At 46.7% G+C, this 24,108-nt stretch overlaps 1 protein-coding gene across 1 annotated transcript in view; it reads right to left on the reverse strand.

Moving 5' to 3' along the window:
• The window catches only part of SLC25A43 (solute carrier family 25 member 43), a 75,842-nt gene that overhangs the window by 42,025 nt on the left and 9,709 nt on the right, over positions 1–24,108 (reverse strand). Inside the window, exons 2-3 of the mRNA XM_060183480.1 lie at positions 16,961–17,202; positions 9,929–10,101 (exon numbers count right to left, since the gene is read on the reverse strand). Coding sequence (XP_060039463.1) covers positions 9,929–10,101; positions 16,961–17,202 — 415 coding nt within the window. The remainder of the gene's footprint in view (positions 1–9,928; positions 10,102–16,960; positions 17,203–24,108) is intronic.

Below are 24,108 nucleotides of genomic sequence, written 5' to 3' on the forward strand. Positions count from 1 at the left end.
TTCACTACTTGTGAAGCGACCCCCCTGTAGGTGGGGAGCCGGGGTCTTAGGAGATTTTTTTTATTTGCTTCCTTTCCCCAGTTTTTTGCCCTTATTGTTTTATTGTTGTTGTTATTGATGTTGTCTTTGTTGGATAGGACAGAGAGAAATGGAGAGAGGAGGGGAAGTTAGAGAGGGAGAGAGAAAGATACCTGCAGACCTTGTGAAGCGACCCCCCTGCAGGTTGAGAGCCAGGGGCTCGAACCAAGATCCATACGCCTGTCCTTGAGCTTGGCGCCATGTGTGCTTAACCCACTGCGCTACCACCCAACCCTCAGTAGGGAGATTTTTGTGGGAGGGGGAGTTTTTGTTGTTTGTTTTTTACTGGACCACTGCTCAACTCTGGCTTATGGTGGTGCAGGGGATTGAACCTGGTACGTTGGAGCCTCAGGCATTAGAGTCTTTTTGCATAACCATTATGCTATCTACCTCCACCTGGACAGGGAGATTTTGAACTTTAGTTTTATTATTATTTTTTGGAGTTCTTTTATTTATTTATTTTCCCTTGTGTGGCCCTTGTTGTTTATCGTTATTGTTGTTATTGCTGTCATTGTTGTTCGATAGGACAGAGAGAAATGGAGAGAGGAGGGGAAGACAGAGAGGGGGAGAGAAAGACGGATACCTGCAGACCTGCTTCACTGCCTGTGTAGCAACTCCTCTGCAGGTGGGGAGCCGGGGGCTCGAACTGGGATCCTTACACTGGTCCTTGTGCTTTGCGCCATGTGCGCTTAACTCGCTGTGCTATACGCGACTCCCAGTTTTATTATTATTTAAAAAATTTTTTTATTATCTTTATTTATTTATTGGATAAAGATAGCCAGAAATGAGCAGGTACGGGGAGAGAGACAAGAGACACCTGCAACACTGCTTCACCACTCAAAGCTTTCCTCCTGCTGGTGGGGACCAGGTCTCAAACCTGGGTCCTTGCACATTGTAACATGTACGCTCAACCAGGTACACTACCACCCGGGCCCCAATTTTGAACTTTAGAAATGATGTGAGTTCTCAGGCAGAAGTTGAAAAACAAGATCAGAAAAGAAAACACAAGTAGAACCTGAAATGGAATTGGCGTATTGCACCCAAGTAAAAGACTCTGGGGTGGGTGGGTGGGGAGAATACAGGTCCATGAAGGATGATAAATGACATAGTGGGGGTTGTATTGTTAGATGGGAAACTGGGGAATGTTATGCATATACAAACTATTGTATTTACTGTTGAATGTAAAACATTAATTCCCCAATAAAGAATTTAAAAAAAAATGAAATGATGTAACTAACCTGTTTTCTTCACCCTGTGTGTGTGTGTTGATTTGAACCCAAGCGTATTCTCCTTTTTAAATCAATTTTTAAATTTTCCCTTACCAACAGTCATTTTTGATTTTAAAAATCATTTATTTATTTGATAGAAATCAAGAGAGAAGGGGCAGATAGAGGAGAGAGACTTGCAGCACTACTTCACCACTCATGGTTTCCCCCCTGTAGATGGGGAGTGGGGGCTTGAACCTGGGTCCTTGTGCATAGTAAGATGCTCATTTTAGCAGGCGCACCACCACCCGGCTCCTGTTGATGACTTTAAATTTTAACAATATGTTCTTTTCTTTTTTTAAAGATTTTATTTATTTATGAGTAAGATAGGAAGAGAGAGAAAGAACCAGACATCACTCTGGTACATGTGCTGCCGGGGATCGAACTCAGGACCTCATGCTTGAGAGTCCAAAGCTTTACCATTGAGCCATCTCCCAGACCACACAATATATTATTTTCAGACTCTGTTTCAGAAAGGGCAGACCCTTGTTTGCTGACAGATTTGCATATCAACCAGGTTTCAGGCCAGTAACCCAGTCACTCAGTGAGAACTCCCTGTATGGCAGCTCATAGGGTTACTATAAAGAAGGTGACATGGGGGTAGATTGCACAATGGCTATGCGAACAGACTCTTGCCGGAAGCTCCAAAGTCCCAGGTTCAATTCTCCACATCACCATAAGCAGAGCTGAGCAGTCAGTGCTCTGGTTAAAAAAAAAAAAAGGGAGTTGGGCGGTAGCGCAGTGGGTTAAGCGCAGGTGGCACAAAACCCAAGGACCGGCACAAGGATCCTGGTTCGAGGCCCCACCTCCCCACCTGCAGGGGAGTCTTCACAGGCGGTGAAGCAGATCTGCAGGTGTCTTTCTCTCCCCCTCTTTGTCTACCTCTCGTCTCTCCACTTCTCTCTGTCCTATCCAATAACAACGATGCCAATAACTACAACTATAAAAAAAAAACAAGGGCAACAAAAGGGAACAAATAAATAAATATTAAAAAAAAAGGGACAAGTCTTTTGTCCAGAGTAACTGGCCAGCACAAGAGCAGTTATTCCCATTCCCTCTAATCCTGACACAGTGGAAAAGCTCCTTCCAGTAGCTCTTCCTGGTGGTTCCTGCCCTCTACTTTACCCTCCCCCCACCACCACACTCAGTTATATCTTGATACCAGTCACCTGAATCCACATGGCCTTGAGGTTGGAGAGGTGGCTCAGCAGTAGAGCACAGACCTTGCAGGTGTGAGGCCCTGGGTGGGTTTGATCCCCAGCCCCACTGTCAAACCACGAAAGACAGAGGCCCACAGGGCATTGCCAACAGGCTCCTCCCCTCTCAGAACCAAAGGCACAAACATCACCGCAAAGTCACAGGTGTGTACTGCCCGCAGATGGAAGAGACACCCGCCCCAATGAAGGAATTCCCAGCTTGGCCCAGAGGAAAGTCACCTTATTCTCCAGGATCTTGGGAAGGGAGGGATAGGGGCAGGGTTAGTGCTCAGGTCCTGATAGGGCCTGTTTTGTCCCGTTGCACCAGTATTCAGTCCTGTCTATTTGCCAGCAGGAATGGTGGTGGGGGTGGTGGAGGGGTTCATCCACACAAAGGCTGGGGTTCCAGGCGCCTCTGGGAACTGGGCCCACATTTCTCCCCCAAGGCCACCCTGGGCAGCCAGGGTTGGCTGCATTCCTCTCCTAGGCCCACATTCAGATGCTAATCACACTTGGCTCCTGGTTGGGGGAGGGGGCAGAGAGCTGTCCAGAGCCCCAAGCTCCAAGTGCATTTGAGAGCTGACTCTTCAGGGACAGGAGAGAATGTGTGTTATCTGAGCACCTCCAGTTTCCCATTGTCTGGTATGCCTGCAGCAGGGCCAAGCCTCCTGGGCTCAGCCTTTGTCCTGAAGGGGGTGGGGGTTGGGAGGGGAGGGGGAATGAAGGAGGACCAGTCACAGGCAGATGCTAAGGGAACTGGCCGAAAGCCCTGGGCTGGAGAGAACTGAACTTGAGTACTGATACTGGTGATTAGCAGCCTAGGTTTGTGGGCTGGGAGGACTGCCGTGATGGTTCTGTGGATGACTTTCAAACCTGAGGCTCTGAGGTCACAGGTTCAATCAGCACCACTACAAGTCTGCACTGAGCAGTGCTTGTGTTTCTGATTGTTGCTGGATGGATGAAGCTGGAAAGACTCGGGGACCTGCAGTGCCTTGGCTTCCGCAGTCATCAAATAGGTTTGATGAGAACATTGCGTGCGTGTGTGTGTGTGTGTGTGTGTGTGAGAGAGAGAGAGAGAGAGAGAGAGAGAGAGAGAGAGAGAGAGAGAGACAGAGAGAGACAGAGAGAAAGACCAGAGCACTGCTCAGCTCTCACTTATTGTGGTGCTGGGGATTAAATCCCAGACCTTGGTGCCTTAGGCATGAAAGTTTTTTGCAGAACCACTATGCTGTCTCCCCAGCCCAGCCCAGCCCAGCCCAGCCCAGCCCAACCCAGGTGTGGAGTATTAAGAGATCGCTTGCATTAGGCACCTAGCACAGTGCCAGGAATCTGAGTGCTCAATGCCAGAAACCAGTGAGACAATTGCTGATGAGGGACACAAAGAAAGACTACAGGTCCAGGGAGACACTGCAGTGGCTGTGCACAAGACTTTTGTGTTGGAGGCTGGGGGGGGGGGGTCCCAGGTTCAATCCTTGGCACCCACCAAAAGTCAAGAGCTGAGCAAGCAAGGCTCTGGTTTCTTCTGGCTCTTGAGAGAGAGAGAGAGAGAGAGAGAGAGGTGTATGACACAGTGTTTAAAACATTGGACTCTTGGGAATTAGGCAGTAACGCAGCAGGTTAAGCACAGGTGGCGCAAAGGAGTGGCATAAGGATTCTGGTTCGAGCCCCCGGCTCCCCACATGCAGGGGAGTCATCCCTTCAGGTGGTGAAGCAGGTCTGCAGCTGTCTATCTTTCTCCCCCACTCCGTCTTCCCCTCCTCTCTCCATTTCTCTCTGCCCTTCAATAACAATAATAATAACAACAAGAGCAACAAAAGGGAATAAATAAATGAATATTAAAAAAAAACATTGGACTCAAGAGCATAAAGTTCTTGGCATCGCTTGTGCTAGAATAGTGCTCTGGTTATTTTTTTCCCTCTCCTAATCAATCAATCATCAATCAATCAATCATTCAATAATTCTTTAAAATAAACCTTTAAAAAATATCATAGGTGGTCCAGGAGGTGGTGCAGTGGATAAAGCACTGGATTCTCAACCACGAGGTCCTGAGTTCAAGCCCTGGCAGCACATGTACCAGAGTGATGTCTGGCTCTTTCTCTGCCTGTCTTTCTCATAAATAAATAAATAAATTCTTAAAAAAAAATACCGGGAGTTGGGCAGTAGCGCAGCAGGTTAAGCGCATGTGGCGTGAAGCGTAAGGACTGGCGTAAGGATCCCGGTTCGAGGCCCAGCTCTCCACCTGCAGGGGAGTCGCTTCACAGGCCTTGAAGCAGGTCTGCAGGTGTCTGTCTTTCTCTCCCCCTCTCTGTCTTCCCCTCCTCTCTCCATTTCTCTCTGTCCTATCCAACAATGACGACATCAGTAACAACAACAATAAAAAACAACAACAAAGGGAAAATAAATAAGTATTTAAAAAAAGGTTTAAAAAAATTACCATAGTATTTATGCAAAAGACTTGCATGCCTGGAACTCTGATATCCTAGTTTCAATCCACAGTACCACTCTAAGGCAGAGCTAAGCAGTGATCTGGAATAAAAGAAGAAGGATTGCTGTATCACACCAAAGTAAAAGACTCTGGGGTGGGGGGTGGATGACAGAGGACCTAGTGAGGGCTGTATTGTTATATGGAAAACTGGGAAATGTTACGCATGTACAAACTACTGTATTTACTGTCGAATGTAAAACATGAATTCCCCAATAAAGAAATTTAAAAAAAAAGGAGAAGGAAGAGGAGGAAGAGAAGGAAAAGGAAAAGGAGGAGAAGGAGAATGAAGGGAGCGAGGGAGGAAGGGAGAAGGAAGAAAGAAAGGGAATCTGGCATCCAGGAAACAAAGTCAGCTGGGTGTGTGCAGACAAAGCTCCATCAGGTGACAGACAGGTGGCCAGTTCCCTCTGGGGGCAGGGGCTCAGGGCTGAAGATGCATCTGAGCAGGAGAGTAAGGCGAAGGCACCCTGTGCCCTCCCCCCAAGCCTAGCCCAGACTGAGGCATTCAGTGGGGGCTGGGCGGCTGTGTGGCTGTGTTTGAACAGGCTGGGGCCTCCTTTTGCTCATTCTTGGACCCAGTGGATTCTGCTGGGTCAGCTTGTGCCACTTGGCTCCTACCTTTGTCCTTCATTTTAAGTGCCTGAAGTTCAAGTGCTGACCTGGCCTGCTCCTGCTTGCCTTGTAAGACCTCATGGGGTCAAAGTCCTCTTGGGTAGAAGGCAACCAGCTGACACACAGACTTTCTTTTTTTATTTGGTGGTGTTGCCCAGGCTTCAGTACTCAGGGTCAACTTTCTCAGATAGGAAGTGAGAGACAGAGACAAAGGGACGGAGAAGGGAGAAAAGATAGCACAGTACTGACATTTCGCCTAGTGCAGTGGGTCTTGAACGCGGGTCTTGTGCACGGCAAAGCAGGTTGCGCTATCCAAGTGAGCTATCTTGCCAGCCCATCGCTTGGTTTATATTTAATTCTAATTCTATTTTATTGCCACCAGAGTTATTGCTGGGGCTTGGTGACTGCATGATACATCCATCACTTATGGAGGCCATTTTTCCTCCTTTATTGGACAGGACAGAAAGAAAGTGAGAGATAAGGGGGAGGTAGAGAGGGAGAGAGAAAGACAGATACACCTGCAGACCTGCTTCACCACCTGTGATGCTCCCCCCAGAAGATAGGGACAGGGTGGGGGTGGGGGTCTGAACTCAAGTCCTTGTGCATGGTATAACATGTATGCTTAACCAGGTGTGTCACCGCTCCCCGCCCCATGCTTGGTTTTTATATTTATTTAATTGTATTTTTCTGCCACCAGGGTTATTGCGAGGCTTAGTGCCAGCACTATGAATCCACCCCTTCTGGCAGTCGTTTGTTTGTTTTTTTTTCTTCCTTTCTTTCCAGTGTTTTTTGTTGTTTGTTTGTTTCTTGTTTTGTTCTGCAACCAGGGTTCTCACTGGGGCTTGGTACCTGCACTACAAATTCATGGCTCTTGGTGGCCACTTTTCCCTTTTTAAAAAAAAAAAATTTAAATATTTTACAATATCCCAACATACCACCACCCAGACCCCTTTTTTTAAATTGGATATGACAGAGAAATTGAGAGAAGAGGGGGAGATAGAGAGGGAGAAAGAGAGACACCTGCATAAACTTGACTTCTATGAGAATAGTCTTATATACCAGTATCCTACCAACCCCGTCCCCCTGAAAGTGATTTGGGGGAAGGAGAACTGGGGAGCTAGCATGGTGGTTCTGCAAGTTTTGTGTCTGCAGCTCTGTAATTCTAGATTCAAGTCCCAGCACCACTGTATGCCAGAGCTGAGCAGTATTCTGGTAAAACAAACAAATAAAATGGACCATAAAGGGGAGGAGAACGGAGTCAGGCAGAATTGTTGGCCCCACCCCCTACCCCCAAGCTGGTCTGGTCTACCAAGGTACTCAGGTTCTCCATGGCTGCCACCCACTCTCCTCCACACACATAATCTCTCTGGAGAAGCACTTTCTCAGAGATAACTCTACCATGTCCCACCCGTATTAGGGACCCACAGATTCAACTGATCATCAATATTCCAATATTCCACTCGTCCTATTTGCTGCTTCAGTTCAAATGAGAACTGTCAGCCTGCACAAGCCCAGCAAGGGGGTGTGTGGGGTGGGGAGGGAAACTCGCACTTGTCCAGGATGGAGGCAGCTGTGGGAGATCTAAAGGAAACTAAAGGTCAGGAGGCCTGGCCACACCTGGAAGAGTTTAAGTAAAAACACACCAACGTGGGACCAAGGGGACTCCAGGCACCACACTTCGGGGCTCTGTGAAAGTGCCCAGTGTGTATATATGTGTGTGTGGGGGGGAGGGGCTCAGGGCTGCCCACCCTCCATCCTGGTCCTTCCCCCCTAGAAACCATTCCAGGCAAACATGCACATGCATAATTTATTTACCTCTACTGTTCCTTCGTTCTCTAGTGTGTCAGCCAGGTACCAGGGGCAGAGAAAAAGGAGAAAGGGATTAAGAGGAGAGTGAGCCTTGTGAGAGGGTGAGGATGGGGAAAGAGGGCTCAGCTGCTTCAACTAGACCCCTGGATCATGGCCATTAGCGTTTAAGAGGTTTCTAACCTGCTGTGGCATCCGATATGCCCTCTCTCCCTCCCTCTCTCTGTGTAAAAAGCATATTAAGAGAATAAGATATTTCGATGAAGTAGCTGGTCAGCGCGCGGGATGGTGGTGGTGGTGGTGGAAGGGGGGGGAGTAGGGAGGGTGGAAAAACCTTCCCTGTTCTGCCCGGTTCCATAACCGGCACCCTGGCACTAATTTGCTTCCCGATGGGGAGTCCAAGCAGGAAAGGCAAGGGAATGCTGATCTCCCCATTAAGTGCTCTCTCCCTCATTACCTATTTTCCAGGCTCACCGGCTGCAGGTGGAGGCAGTGGAATGGCAGCTCTAGCCTCTTGGGGGGAATTTGGTCTGTGAGCTTCGCAAAGGGGAAAGGAAAAAAGCAAAACACAGGCACAGCAGAATTAAGGGCTGGCCTTGTCCGTCTGAGTCCCTTAGCCTCTGAACCCAAGGCAGAGTCTTTGGAGCTGGGGCTAGGAGATAAGGTTCACCGGCTGCCAGGTTCAGGCACGCTCCATTTACTGCAGCGACATCTATTGGCCAAAGGAAGCAATGCCATGTTTGCCTCTCAACTTGTTCTGTCTTGGGAGTGTTATTATTAATTATTAATTACGTTTAAATATTTTATTTCTTTTTTAAAATATTATTTATTTATTATTGGATAGAGACAGACAGAAATTTAGAGGGGAGGGGGAGATAGGGAGGGAGGGAGACACCTGCAGCACTGCTTTACCACTCGTGAAGCTTTCCCTCTGCAGGTGGGGACCAGGGGCTTGAACCTGGGTCCTTGTGCACTGTAATGTGTGCGTTTAACCAAGTGCTGGGTTTCTGGCTCTATTTCAAAGGGATGTTCCGGATGTGAGGGCGATCTGGCTGCAACATCTGTCACCCCATTGATCTCCAGGGCTGATTCGGCTGATTTGGCTGGCTGGGCGGGTGTCCCCTTCCTCCCTCACCGCTCCATGTGTGTCCCTCCCGAAGCTGCGCGCTCCGTCATAGAGGACGGCCTTCCCCAATTGAGACGGACCGGTCTTTGGTTGAGGGTATACGAGTAGCTGCGCTCCCCTGCTAGAACCTCCAAACAAGCTCTCAAAATGATCTTCTGGCGGTAGCGCAGCGGGTTAAGCGCACATGGTGCAAAGAGCAAGGACTGGCTTAAGGATCCTGTTTGGAGCCCCAGGCTCCCCACCTGCAGGGGAGTCGCTTCACAGGCAGTGAAGCAGGTCTGCAGGTGTCTGTCTTTCTCTCTCCCCCCTCTGTCGTCCCCTCCTCTCTCCATTTCTCTCTGTCCTATCCAACAACGACATCAACAATAACTACAACAATAAAACAACAAGGGCAACAAAAGGGAATAAATAAATACAAAAAAAAGAATTAAAAAAGTGATATTCCAGCCGTGGGGGCCAGTGGCCTAGAAGGTCGTACAGTGGATGAGGTATACAGATAGCTTTTTTTCCACCCAGTTCCTGATGATTAACCAGAGAAAGCCTATTTTCACTTCCATAGTAGGAGACACTTTCTTTTTAATATTTACTTATTCCCTTTTGTTGCCCTTGTTGTTTTATTGTTGTTATTGAAGCCATTGTTGTTGGATAGGACAGAGAGAAATAGAGAGAGGAGGGTATGACAGAGGGGGAGAGAGAGATAGACACCTGCAGAACTGCTTCACCTCTTGTTGGATAGGATAGAAAGAAATGGAGAGGGAAGGGGAAGACAGAGAGGGGGAGAGAAAGATAGACACCTGCAGACCTGCTTCACCGCTTGTGAAGCGACTCCCCTGCAGGTGGGGAGCTGGAGACTCGAAATCAGATCCTTACTCTGGTCTTTGCGCTTTGCACCACCTGCGCTTAACCTGCTGCACTACTGCAATGCCCCCTTTTACAGGAAAAGGTCAAGGCCAGGCCTAGTAAGGCATACCAAATCTCCCTTCCTCCTTCCTTCCTTCCTTCCTTCCTTCCTTCCTTCCTTCCTTCCTTCCTTCTCTCTGTTCCTTCCCTCCCTCCTTCCTTTTTCCCTTCCTTTCCTCCAGAGAATCCTGCCTGCCCAGTTTTACCTCTCTCAGCAGACTCACAGTTAAAAGACAGAGAGGGGGAAACAGAGAGGAGAGACACCACAGCACTGTTTCACCACCTAAGAAACTTCCTGTTCGCACGGAGCCCCTATGTGCCTGGTGCTTGAACCCAGGTCCTTTCAGATGATAACTTGTGCACTGAACCGGATGAACCACCACCCAGCCCGACTCAGCCTCTGCAGGATCAGTCAGGAGCCCCCAGGAGGCTGGCACACTGCTCGAGCACCCCTGCTCACCTGCATCTTTCTCTTCACTGTATCAAAGGGGAAGGACAGGGCTTGGGCGACAGTGGTCGCCAGACAGATGTTAGTGAAGTTCTGCAGATGGGAGAAGCGGCCTCGAGGACGATTCCAGAGTTTCTCCAGGTTCACGTACACGACAAGGGAGCCTGTGGAGAAGGGGAGCGCACCTGCAAGACAAGGCCAGGTGGGGCTTCAGACTCCTTTCTAGAGACATTAGCCGGAGACCAGAACCAACCTGAGGGAATAAGCGTAGTGGTGTGTATAGGGAGGAGGGGGTGAGTGTGGCATGCTGTGTGTTTTTTCTAGACATTTATTCATTTTGTTTGATAAAGATAAAGAGAAATGGAGAGGGGAGGAGGGGATAGAGAGCGAAAAAGAAGATACACCTGCACACCTGCTTCACTGCTCATGAAACTTCTCCCCTGCAGGTGCAGAGCGGGGGCTTGAACCTCTGCACTTAATCAGGTGCACCACTGTGCAGCCCTCGATATGCTATATGTTGATAGGGTTTGTGTTAGCTGTGAAGATGTGTCCAATGGTTCACTAAAGTTCTATTCACTTTATGTAAGTAGTATTGATTGTATTTATCTGTTTGAAACGATTTCTTTATTGATTAGTGCAAAAGAGGGAGACAGAAAGATATATATGGGGGGGGCGGGCAGTTAAGCACACGTGGAGCAAAGCACAAGGACCAGCATAAGGATCCTGGTTTGAGCCCCCAGCTCCCTACCTGCAGAGGAGTCGCTTCACAAGTGGTGAAGCAGGTCTGCAGGTGTCTTTCTCTCCTCCTCTCTGTCTTCCCCTCCTCTCTCCATTTCTCTCTGTCCTATCCAACAACGAACAACATTAACAACAACAATAATAACCACAACAAGGCTACAACAACAAGGGCAACAAAAGGGGGAAAATGGCCTCCAGGAGCAGTGGATTCATGGTGCAGGCACTGAGCCCCAGCAATAACCCTGGAGGCAAAAAAAAAAAAGACATATGGAGAGAGAGAGAACCAGCGCATTATTCTGGTACAGGCGATGCCAGGAATAGAACTCAAGACTTCACATTTGAGAGTCCAATGCTTCAGCCAGTACACCATGCATGGGTTATAATCAATCAGTCAATCGTAATTTTGTACTGGGCCTTCCCCACTTCTCTCAGTGATTTTATTTTCTCCATCCAAATTCAGACAGAGACAGAGAAAGAGAGACACTACAGCACCACTCCCCTGCTCATGGGGATTCCCCGGGCTGCTGTGCATGGTGCTCCCATGTGCTGCCAGGGGCTTGAATCCAAGTCCCTGTGAAGGGTAAAGTCTGCACTCTGCTATCTTCTGAGCCCTGGAAAATTTACTTTCAAGGGTGTGGAGACAGCATAACAGTTCTTTGAAAGGCTTTCATGGGTTCTGAAGTCCTGGGTTCAGTTCCCAGCACTGCCATAGCCAAAGCTGAGCAGTGCTCTGGTCTCTCTATCTCTCTCTCGTTAAGATAAAAAAAATTTTAAATAATAAATAAAATGTACTTTCAAAAGAATCATGGGCTCTATTTAGTGATACACACATTAAAGGGCTGGGGGATGCAGTGTATTGATGTGGGCTGCTTACATGGACTCGTGAGAAATGTATACAAGCTCGACTGACAGCTGGTTAGAGGGATGGCTAGATAATGTGATAAACTACATACCAGCTATACCCAGGCTGGGTGCTGGCTCACCCAGTAGAGCTCTAGCACATGTTACCATGCGAAGACCTAGGTTCAAGCCCCCAGTTCCCATCTGCCGGGGGAAAGTTTCTTGAGTGGTGAAACAGTGCTCCAGGTGTCTCTCTTTCTCTCTCCCTCTCTCCTTAATTTTCTCTCTCTCTGAAAAAAAAAAGGCCTCCATGTTGGGAACATGTGTGAGCCTGATAGAGCTTAGGGAGAACCACCCCCATCTTTGGATGGAGGTCTGAGAAGATAACCTCTTGGTAAGTCTCTCTCAACTGAGGTGAGCATAAGGGGGGAAACTCAGACTTGGTTCTTTCCTTCTTGACTCTCAGGCCCACAGATACCCCAGTACTTCCCTCCATTAACTGCAGGCCACATGGCCACAGATTCACTCATTCAAAGTTACCTTCTGATCACAGAAGAACACACCTTATCACACACTTCATCACACACCTCAGACCCCATACAAGAGAAATGCCAAACTATATGGCCTTTTGATATCCATCTTCTCTCTGTCTCACCCTACGGGTTTAACCCCTATGCTTCTCTCAAATACCTTTGGATAATTAAGTTGCTTGTGTTATGGAAAATAACTGTCTTGTATCTCATCAATTCCTGTCATACCAACCCCCTACCTTAGGGGCATGCTGACTGTTAAGAAACCTGTAATTTCTGTCATATTGCAACAATAATTACCTCCATTGCTTTTCTATTTAACTCATGTCCACTTTGCCAATAAACGGACTCTAGGATTCTGGGACTCTAAGGACTCAGTTTCTAGATTCACGCTAAGAGTCCCCTGGTGTCTTTCACTTCGTGTCACCCCTGTCGTGAGCGAGAAAGAACCAGCCAGTTGCCTTTCCCCTGGAGGACACCCTGCCGGAGAAGGAGAGAGACACCCCGAAACCTCCAGGAACAGTGGAGTCATGCAGGCACTAAGTTCCAGTGATATTCCTGGAAGCAAAAAAAAGAAAGTGTTTCATATCACCATGTACAAGGACCCAGGTTTGAGCCCCTGGCTCCCCACCTATAGTGGGTGGGTGAGGGGGACACTTCATAAGTGCTGAAGCAGGTCTGTAGCTGTCTTTCTTTCCCCTTCTCTACCTTCCCCTCCTCTCAAATTCTCTATGTCCTGTCAAATAAAAATAGAAAGAAAAAAAAAAACAAACAAAGGGAAAAAAGTGGCTGCCTAAAGTGATGGATTTGTAGTACAGGCACTGAGTCCCAGCAATAACCCTGGTGGAAAAAAAAAAGGGGGGTGGCACTTAGTCACATTTTAGAGGCTAAGAGGGACTGGCTCTAGCTGAGAAGGAAGCATGCTGGGGGAAGTGTAGGTGTGGTATGGGGAAGAGGGAGGTTACATGACCTCATGAGAGGCAATCATGTGTCCTCATGGGAGACCAGCAGGCTCCCTAAATGGTGTGGCAGCTTTCTAGAAAAAAGATGGTGTGCGACCAGGGAAGTGGTGCAGAGGGTAAAAGCATGACCTCTTTTATTAAAAGGCATGCTATTTTATTATTGGATTTTTCATTACCAGCAGGGTTATTGCTAGGGCTCAGTACTGGCACTAAGAATCCATAACTCCCTCTTCCTTCCTTCCTTCCTTCCTTCCTTCCTTCCTTCCTTCCTTCCTTCCTTCCTTAATTTTATTTGTTTATTCCCTTTTGTTGCCCTTGTTTTATTGTTGCAGTTATTGTTGTCATCGTTGTTGGATAGGACAGAGAGAAACTGAGAGAGAAGGGGAAGACAGAGAGGGGGAGAGAAAGATAGACACCTGCAGACCTGCTTCACCGCTTGTGAAGCAACTTCCCTGCAAGTGGGGAGCCAGTGCTCGAACCGGGATCCTTACGCCACAGTCCTTGCACTTTGCGCCACCTGCATTTAACCAGTTACGCTACAGCCTGACTCCTTCTTTCTTTCTTTCTTTCTTTCTTTCTTTCTTTCTTTCTTTCTTTCTTTCTTTCTTCCTTTCTTTCTTTCATCAGATAGGACAGATAGAAATTGAGAGGGGGAGGAGAGATAGAGAAGGAGCAACAAAGAAAGACACCTGAAGGACCTTCTTTATCGATTGTGAATCATCCCCCCTCCCCTGCAGGTGTGGAGCTGGGGCTCGAACTCAGGTCCTTAAGCATGGTAATGTGTGTGCTCAACCAGATGTGTCACTGCCCAGCCTTATGCCATGAACTCTCAAGCACAAGCTCCTGAGTTAGATCCTCAGTATCACATGCGCCGGAGTGATGCTCTGGTTCACCACACCATATATATATATATATTCAAATAGGGCCAGTGAAATAGCTCACATGGATAGTGTGCTAGCGGCTTTGCCGTGTGTGCGACTCAGGTTGGAGCCCTGTCTCTGCAGCACTGAAGGAAGCTTCAGTGCTGTGAACTCTCTGCCTCTCTCTCTTCTTTGCCTCTATCTACAAAAAATAGTACTCAACATAATTCCTTATTTAAAAAAGGCAGGGTGGAGATGGGTGGTGGCATGTCCAGCTGAACACACACATTACAGTGCACAAGGACCCTAGTTCGAGTCCCTGCTCCCCACTTGCTGGAGGAAGCTTCATGAGTAGTGAAGCAGTACTGCAGTGTTTCTCCTCTTTCCCTCTCTATCTTCCCCATCCCCTCTCAATGTCTCTCTGTCTTATCAAATGAAAGAGAGAGAGAGAGAGAGAGAGAAAGAAAGAAAGAAAGAAAGAAAGAAAGAAAGAAAGAAAGAAAGAAAGAGGGAGTCGGGTGGTAGCACAGGTGGCGCAAAGCACAAGGACCGGCATAAGGATCATGGTTCAAGCCCCTGGCTCCTCACCTGCAGGGGAGTCGCTTCACAAGTGGTAAAGCAGGTCTGCAGGTGTCTATCTTTCTCTCCCCCTCTCTGTCTTCCCTTCCTCTCTCCTTTCCTCTCTGCCCTATCCAACAATGACGACATCAACAACAACAACAACAATAATAACTACAACAATTAAAAAAAACAAGGGCAACAAAAGGGAATAAATACATATTTAAAAGAAAGAAAGAGGCATCAAAGTTAGACCAGTGCTTACCCCAAACCTGCATGAAAAATTACTTATGTATAATCATGATGATTGTTGGACTGGGGAGACAGCATAATGGTTCTGGAAAATACTTTCATGCCTGAAGCTCTGAGGTCACAGGTTCAACCCCCAGCACCACCATATGCCAGAGCCGAGCAGTGTTCTGGTCTCTGTCTCTCTCTCTCATTAAAAAGAAATAAAATATATTTTTTAAAATAATGATTATTGTTATGTAGTTGTATATATTCTAACTTGAGTGAAGATCACTTTTCCATGACAGCAGTGCCCAGGGTGGCAGATGGGGGAGCTGGTGGGACCAAGACTGAGTGCTTTAGGATAGGGGAGGAGGGTGGAGAAAGGGGCACACTATAGGTATCAAGTTAACAGCACTCTGTGACCAAAGGGAGGAGGTGAAGTAATATGGGGAAGGTGGCAGAGAGGGAGGGAGAGGTAGAGGGAGAGGGAGAGAGAGGACACCAGCACATCACTCTGGCACATGCACTGCTGGGGATTGAACTTGGGACTTCAAGCTTAAGTGTCCAACACTTTGCCCACTGTGCCTCCTCCCAGGTTGCCTCATCTTGAAGTTGACACATTAAGGGAGCAGCTTGGAGCAAGCAACCTTGAGACCAGTAGTGAGACGGCTGTTGGGTAGGGGTAGATGGGGACACAGGGCTCTGGCCCTGGCCATGTTGCTGGGGGCTCCCACTTGTTACCTACTTACCTGCTTCCAACACCCATCTCCGAGTGCAAAATGAAGTGTAAGTGACAAACTGTCCAAAACACCCCACATCAGGCCTGGACAGACCAAGTCCCTCTCACTGTTAGCCGTGGTTACCATGGAAACAAGACTGGGCCTCAGTAAGGCTCAGTGATGCTAGGCTAAGCCCCTGGTGGAGATGAGGCCGCTTCAGGGCTGCAGGGGGGGGGGGAAGAAGAAAGCGGAAGTGGAGGATGCCAAGGAAACCAAGGAAAGAACCCAGGCTGGGGGTATAGTGAGAAGTAGGGGCTTATAGAGTCAAGTTGAACCTTGATAAGTGCTGCCAGAGAGAAGAGAACAACATTCCAGGCCGAAAACAGGACTCTAGACTTCTAAGTCAAATTTTTAGACGGCTCTTGCTAAAGGCTATAAGGAAGGTCAGATACAGGGAGAAGGCCAACTGGATTTGATGAATAGCAATCTGTTTATATATGTGGCCTTGGCAGGGGTTACAAAGACTACGGAAGCTTGCTGCTAACCCAGCTCTGCCTCTACGTGGATCGAATTCACATGCCCTTTGACCTCAGTCAAACAGATCCACTATACACCTGACATAGGTCAAAGGATGCAGGTGTTCTGGCATGAGCTGAAAAGTTGCATCTTGTGTCCTGAGGAATCTCTAGACTATTTCCCACAGATCTTGGACCAAGTTAGATGGTTACCAGCATGGTAGGAATGTTCCTCTTCACTCACACCCTCACTAATACTACCTTCTGACCCAGAAAATTCTTTCCTGGGGATTTATAAAAACAAACAAACAAACCAAACACACTCATCCAAAGAGATCCATGTACACATACATTCATAGCAGCACAATTCATAATAGCCCAAACTTGGTAGCAACCCAGATGCTCTACAACAGATGAGTGGCTAAGAAAGTTTTGGTGTATATACATAATGGAATACTACTCAGCTGTTAAAAACAATGAAGTCATCTCCTTTGTCTTATCTTGGATGGAATTCAAAGGAATCATGCGGTGAAGCAGGTCTGCAGGTGTCTGTCTTTCTCTCCCCCTCTCTGTCTTCCACTCCTCTCTCCATTTCTCTCTGTCCTGTCCAACAACAAACGACATCAACAATAACAATAATAACCACAACAAGGCTACAGCAACAAGGGCAACAAAAGGGGGTTAAAAATGGCCTCCAGGAGCAGTGAATTCATGGTGCAGGCACTGAGCCCCAGCAATAACTGTGGAGGCAAAAAAAAAAAGGAATGGACAAATACCAGATGATCTCATGCTTAGATGGAATTTAAAACATAAGGACAGAAAGGGTAAACACTAAATAAAACTTAGGCTAGGTGTGGTGTATTGCACCAAAGCAAAGGACTCTGGGTAAGGAGGGGGAGAGAGGGGCTGGGGAGCTTTAGGGTTCTGTTGCATGATGGTGGAAAAGGACCTAATTCGGGGAATGTTTTGCACACACCTATCACGGGGCAATGAGAAATTGTACCCATGTGTCAACAACTGTACTGTGATCCATTAACCTCTCAATAATGTGATGGGATCTTTTTAAAAAGGGAAGAAAACATGCATCTTACCTAAAATAGTGAGGGAGACCCCTCGGTAAAGGGCCAGGAAGCCCTCCTGCTGATAAATGGTGGAGAAGGCATGGAGGATGCCCTTGTAGAAGGGCGCCTGCACACTCTGCACCATCAGCCGGGTTTTGATGAGGTCGGTGGGGTGCATTACAGCAGTGGACACTATGCCTGCAAGGGTGCCCGCCATGATGGAGCCAAACTGAGAAATGTGGCCCAGGTTATCCGTAAAAAGCACAACACACCTGGGGGATGAGAGAGGGAGAAGGCCAAGGGGATAAGTCAGGTAGAGATTAAGCTGTTGAGAGAAGGTACTAGGAGGTTCTAGAAGGCACTAAGATTCCTCACAACCTTGATTAGGCTCAAGAAATATTCAATGGGGGGGTTGGGCTGTAGCGCATCGGATTAAGTGCACGTGGTGTAAAACTCAAGGACTGGTGTAAGGATCCTGGTTTGAGCCCCTGGCTCCCCACCTGCAGGAGGGTCACTTCACAAATGGTGAAGCAGATCTGTAGGTGTCTCTCTTTCTCTCTCCCTTTCTGTCTTACCCTCCTTTCTCCATTTCTCTCTGTCCTATCTGGCAACAAAGACATCAATAACAGCAGTCATAACTGCAACAATGATAAAAAACAATATGGGCAACAAAAAGGAAATAAATAATATATATATATATATATATTAAAAAAAAGAAATGTTCAACGAAGCACCATTTCTCTACTATTCTATGGGGGATTAAAAGTCAGGATCCTAAGCTTCACGGTGTCTCAGGATTGAAAGACATTCACTTCAGACACCCTCACTGGTGTTAGAAGTCTGAAGATGGCACACACAACACAGAACATACACACACACACACACACACACACACACACGCACACACACACCCTGCAAGGGGACCATGTCAAGGGTATGACACCAACCAAAACACCAATAGAATCTCCATTATGTCAAAAAGAAGAATGAGAAACAGCAAAGGGGCTTTTCAAGTTTACATACATCAGGGAATTAAATGTCACTACATGCATACAGGTAGTTTTACATAAAGGAGATAGATACCAGGATCTATTTCTCAGGGGGGAAATATCAAAGTATACGTACAGGTGATTAAAGCTTAACTACACATGCCATTGTCTAAATGTCATTACGCCAGGTATACTCAATAAGAAAAATTGAGTTCAGGGGCTGGTTGGTGGTGCACCTGGTTATGCACACATAGTATTAAGTGCAAGAATCCACGCAAGGACCTGGGTTTGAGTCTCTGCTCTCTACCTGCAGGGAGGACGATTTTATAAGCGGTGAAGCAGGTCTGCAGGTGCCGATCTTTCACTCTTCCTCTCTGTCTTCCCCTCCTCTTTCAATTCTTCTGTCTTGTTCAATAAAATGGAAAAAAATGGTGGGGTCAGTAACATGAGCGCACATGTTACGATGTGTTTGGACTCAGTTTCAAGCCCCTGGTCCCCACCTGCAGAGGGAAAGCTTTGTGAGTGATGAAGCAGGGCTGCAGATGTTTCTCTGTCTCACTCCTTCTCTATCTTCTCCTTCCTTCTCCATGTCTAGCTGTCTCTAGCCAATAAATAAATAAAGATAATAAAACATTAAAAGAAAGAAAGAAAGATGGCCACCAGGAACAGTGGATTCATAGTGCTGGCACCAAACTCCAGCGATAACCCTGGAGGCAAACAAAACAAAACAACAAATACATATATACACATATATATATTATATAATAAAGTATAGCCTGAGGACTTGCACATAGGCAGATCTCTTGGCTCAAATAAAGAAGTGAGGCAGTGTGACAACAACAGACTGGCATGTTTTAACAAATAGCAGACAAAAGTGAAAATCGGGGGTGGGGAGTTTCTAATAACAGGTATCAAGCAGAATGAAATCAGGGGCTTCTCCAATTCTTCTTCACTGTTAGGATGGATGAAGCGCTCACTCGACCAGAACCCAGTGGGTGTTTAGTGGAAACACTAAAGTAAGGAAACACAAGTAAGAGATTCCAGAACAGTTCCTCTGCTCTCAAGTAAACACTCACTGATTTAAAACAGTCCCTCCACACTGACAGCTTAAAGTTCTTTTCTCTCTCTCTTAAAAAAAAAATTATTTATTTATTTATTACCTTTTGTTGTCCTTGCAGTTTTACTGTTGTAGTTATTATTGTTGTTGTTATTGATGTCGTCATTATTGGATAGGACAGAGAGAAATGGAGAGAGGAGGGGAAGACAGAGAGGGGGAGAGAAAGATAGACACCTGCAGACCTGCTTCACCGCCTGTGAAGTGACTCCCCTGCAGGTGGGGAGCCAGGGGCTCGAACCAGGATCCTTATGTCAGTCCTTGTGCTTTGTGCCACCTGTGCTTAACCCGCTACTACCACCCAACTCCTCTTTCTTTAAAAAAAAACTTTATTGGGGGATTAATGTCTTACATTTGACAGTACATACAATAGTTTGTACATGCACAACATTTCTCAGTTTTCCACATAACAATACAACCCCCACTAGGTCTTCTGTCATCCCTTTTGAAGCTGTACTATATTTTTTTAATTTTAACCAGAGCACTGCTCAGCTCTGGCTTATGGTGGTGTGGGGGATTGAACCTGGAACTTGAGAGCCTCAGGCACAGAAGTCTCTTTGCATAACCATTACGCTATACCCCCACCCAAAAGCTTGAACTTCTTTTTTTATGTTTTATTTTTATTATTTATTGATTGATTTTTCTTCATTGGGGAATTAATGTTTTACATTCGTATTTTTATTATTTATTTTTCCCTTTTGCTGCCCTTGTCAGTATTGTTGTTGTAGTTATCACTGTTGTTGTTACTACTGCTATTATTGTTGGATAGGACAGAGAGAAATGGAGAGAGGAGGGGAAGACAGAGAGGGGGAGAGAAGGATAGACACCTGCAGACCTGCTTCACCGCCTGTGAAGCATCTCCCCTGCAGGTGGGGAGCTGGGGTCTCGAACCTGGATCTTTATGCCAGTTCTTTCGCTTTGTGCCACCTGCGCTTAACCCGCTGCGCTACCGCCTGTCTCCCTAGCTTGAACTTCTTTTTGTCAGTGTCTGCTGGTAGCTGCACCGACCAAAACAGATGTGTAAGTTAAGCAGAGACTTTCACAAGATGCAGGCGGCTAGCTCACTCTATGGGCCACCTGCCTTGCCATGTGTGCAGCCCAGATTTGACCCCCCCCCCCAGGCACTGCATGAGAGGTGCTATGGAACTGGGTGAACCTCTGAAGCTGTGGTGTCTCTCTGAATGAAAAGGTAGCCTGGAGCAGCGACATCTTGCATGCATGAGGCCCCAGCTCTCTGAAGAACGAAACAAACAAACAGAAAAATAAGATGCAAGTAATTCAATAAAGAAATAAAGAGCTCGGAGCTGGGCAGTGGTGCACCCAGCTGAGTGCACAAGTCACCATGTGAAAGGACCTGGGTTCAAGGGTTCAGTCTTCACCTGCAGGGTGGAAGCTTCATAAGCAATGAAGCAGAGTTGTGGGTGTCTCTCTTTCTCTCTCCCTTCTATTATCCCTTCCCCCCCTTTCATTTCAAACAAGTCTAATTTAAAAGAAACTTTTAAATTATCTTTATTTATTTATTGGGTAGACAGCTGGAACTAGAGAGGAAAAGGGGTGATAGAGAGGAAGAGAGACAGTGATACCTGCAACACTGCTTCACTACTCACAAAGCTTTCCCCCTGCAGGGGACCAGGGGCTCGAACCTGGGTCTTTGCGCATTGTAACATGTGCGCTCAATCAGGTGCGTACCACCTGTCTATCCTCATCCTTGCCCCTTTCAGTTTTTCTTTGTCTTTATGAAATTAAATAAATAAATACAACTGAAAAAAAAGATTGGGGGCAGGGGCAGATAGCATAATGGCTATGCAAAGAGACTCTCATGCCTGAGGCTCCGAAATCCCAGGTTCAAGCCCCTGTACCACCATGAACCAGAGCTGAGCAGTGCTCTGGTTAAAAAAAAAAAAAGAAAAAAAAAAGATTGGCCTGGGAGGTGGTGCAGTAAGTAGAGCATGAGGGTCTGAATTTTAACCCTGACATCCCATGTGCCAAAGCGATGCTCTGGCTCTCTCTATCCTCATACATGAATTAATTTTTAAAAGAATTTATTCATGAGAGAGATAGGAGAGAAAGAACCAGATATCACTCTGGTATATGTGTTGCCTGGGATCGAACTCATGACCTCATGGTTGAGAATCCTGTGCCTTAACCACTGCGTCACCTCCCTGACCACATGAATTAATATTTTAAAAAAGATACGGGTAGGGGGCCAGGCGGTAGTACAGCGGGTTAAGTGCACATGGCACAAAGCCCAAGGACATGCATAAGGATCGTGATTCCAGCCCCCAGCTCCCCACCTGCAGTGGGGTCACTTCATAGGCAGTGAAGCATGTCTGCAGGTGTCTGTCTTTCTCTTCCTCTCTCTGTCTTCCCCATCTCTCTTGATTTCTCTCTGTCCTATCCAACAACAATAACAACAATGATAAACAACATGGGCGTGGTCCAGGAGGTGGCGCAGTGGTAAAGCTTTGGACTCTCAAGCATGAAGTCCCGAGTTCGGGCAGCACATGTGCCAGAGTGATGTCTGGTTCTTTCTCTTTCCTCCTATCTTTCTCATAAATAAATAAAATCTTTTAAAAAAAGCAGAGGGGAGTCAGGTGGTAGCACAGCGGGTTAAGCGCAGGTGGCGAAAAGTGCAAGGACCGGCATAAGGATCCAGGTTCAATCCCTCGACTCCCCACCTGCAGGGAAATCGCTTCACAAGTGGTGAAGCAGGTCTGCAGGTGTCTATCTTTCTTCCCCCCTCTCTGTCTTCCTTTCCTCTCTCCATTTCTCTCTGTTCTATTCAATAATGATGACAACAAGAATAAGTACAACAATAAAACAACAAGGGCAACAAAAGGGAATAAATAAAAAATAATAATAATTTTTTTTTAAATTTTAAAAAGCAGAAAACTGGCCTTCACCACTGAGCCATCTGCTTCAGTTTCATTAACTTGCTCACTTCCTGTCTCCCTCCCCTCCACCCACTCTGGCTAGCCAAATCAAGGGGAGTCTTAGCAGAGCAGAGGAGAGACAGAGGAAATGGAACAGCCTAGAAGAGGTGGAGGGCTGAAATGCCCAAAGACACAGTACTCATCGCACCAAAGTAAAAGACTCTGGGGTGGGTGGGTGGGGAGAATACAGGTCCATGAAGGATGATAGAGGGCCTAGTGGGGGTTGTATTGTTATATGGGAAACTGGGGAATGTTATGCATGTACAAACTATTGTATTTACTGTTGAATGTAAAACATTAATTCCCCAATAAAGAAATTAAAAAAAAATTAAAAAGACACAGTACTCATTGGCTATGTGGTAATCTGTTTGTCATTCATTCAACCGTTTATACTAGTATTTCAACATCAGTGATTAAGAGTTTAAGATTTGGGAGTTGGTTAAGCGGTTAAGCGCATGTGGCGCAAAGAGCAAGGACCGGTGTAATGATCCCGGTTCGAGCCCCCAGCTCCTCACCTGCAGGGGAGTCGCTTCACAGGCGGTGAAGCAGGTCTGCAGGTGTCTATCTTTTTGTCTCCTTCTCTGTCTTCCCCTCCTCTCTCCATTTCTCTCTGTCCTATCCAACAATGACGACATCAATAACTACAACAATAAAAACAAGGGCAAAAAAAAGGAAATAAATAAATATTTACAAAAAAGAGTTTAAGATTTAGGGACCCAGTAGTGGCACACCTGGTTGAGTGTGCACATTACCATGTGCAATGACCCAGGTTCAAGCCCCCAGTCACCACCTGCAGGGGAGAAGCCTCACAATCATTGAAGCAGTGTAGCAGGTGTCTGTCTTTCTACCTTTCTCTATCTCTTCATCCCCTCTCAATTTCTCTCTTTCTCATCAAGTAAAAAGAAAAAAAAAAGTGGGTGTGGGGGGATGTCCACCAGAAGTAGCGGATTTTTAGTGCAGGCACTGAGCCTCAGCAGTGACCCTGGCAGTATTAAAAAATAAACAATCTGGCTGTGAATTTTCAATTTTATTTCAAAAGATATGCATATTTGGCCAAAGAAAGAAGCACTGTGAAAGGGCTGGGTGATGGTACACCCAGTTGTGTGCCTACATTATCATGCACAAGGAACTGGGTTGATGCCCCCAGGCCCCACCTGTAGGAGAGAAACTTCACAGGTGATGAAGCAGTGCTGTAAGTGTTTCCCTCTGTCTCTCATGATCTCATCTACCACTCCACTTCTCTCTATCCAAAATAAATAAATACAAGATAACAAAAATGGAAGCACAATAAAATAGATATTTCCAAGTTAAATAAAAAAGATAAAAAGGAAAAAAAAAACCAAAATAAAACCAAAACCAAAACATGAAACTTGGTCCCTGCACTTAGGTCTTCTTCCCTATCTTACTCCCAGGGCTCTCACTCCCACTAGGCTTCCTGAACATCTGCTGCGCCCTCTGGCATGCTCACACTCAGAGCAGTTCCCAGGGAAGTCCAGCAGTGACAAGGCATCAGGACAGAAAGTGGGCTCTTGGTACCTGACTCCAGTCTAGAAAGAGGAACCTTGTCTCAGACTGGTTCATTCTCTCCCAAAGCAAGGCCTTCTTCTGAAACACGCGTAAGTGAACAGAAAAACCACAGGGAGCCCTTTCTTCCTGGATATTGTGAGCAGATACACAAAGACCACCAAGGCGAAGCACTGGAGGACACTGGAGGCACCTTGGCTGCTGTGTTCTCTTTCCCTCTGTCTGTAGTAGTGCTTCACTACTAGTAAAGTGTCTGTAGTAGTGCTTCACTACTAGTAAAGCTGCCCCCCCCAGGTGGGGACTGGGCGTGCTCCCACCTGGCCCTTCCACCTTTTTTAAAAATATATTTATTTATTTATTCTTTTGTTGCCCTTGTTGTTTTATTGTTGTAGTTATTATTGTTGTTATTAATGTCATCGTTGTTAGATAGGAGAGAGAGAGAAATGGAGAGAGGCGGGGAAGACAGAGAGGGGGACAGAAAGACAGACACCTGCAGACCTGCTTCACCTCCTGTGAAGCGACTCCCCTGCAGATGGGGAGCTGGGGGCTCGAACTGGGATCCTTACGTCGGTCCTTGTGCTTCGTGCCATGTGTGCTTAACCCACGGTGCTACTGCCC

Source organism: Erinaceus europaeus, chromosome X, assembly GCF_950295315.1.
Source record: "Erinaceus europaeus chromosome X, mEriEur2.1, whole genome shotgun sequence".
NCBI classification, from domain to species: domain Eukaryota; kingdom Metazoa; phylum Chordata; class Mammalia; order Eulipotyphla; family Erinaceidae; genus Erinaceus; species Erinaceus europaeus.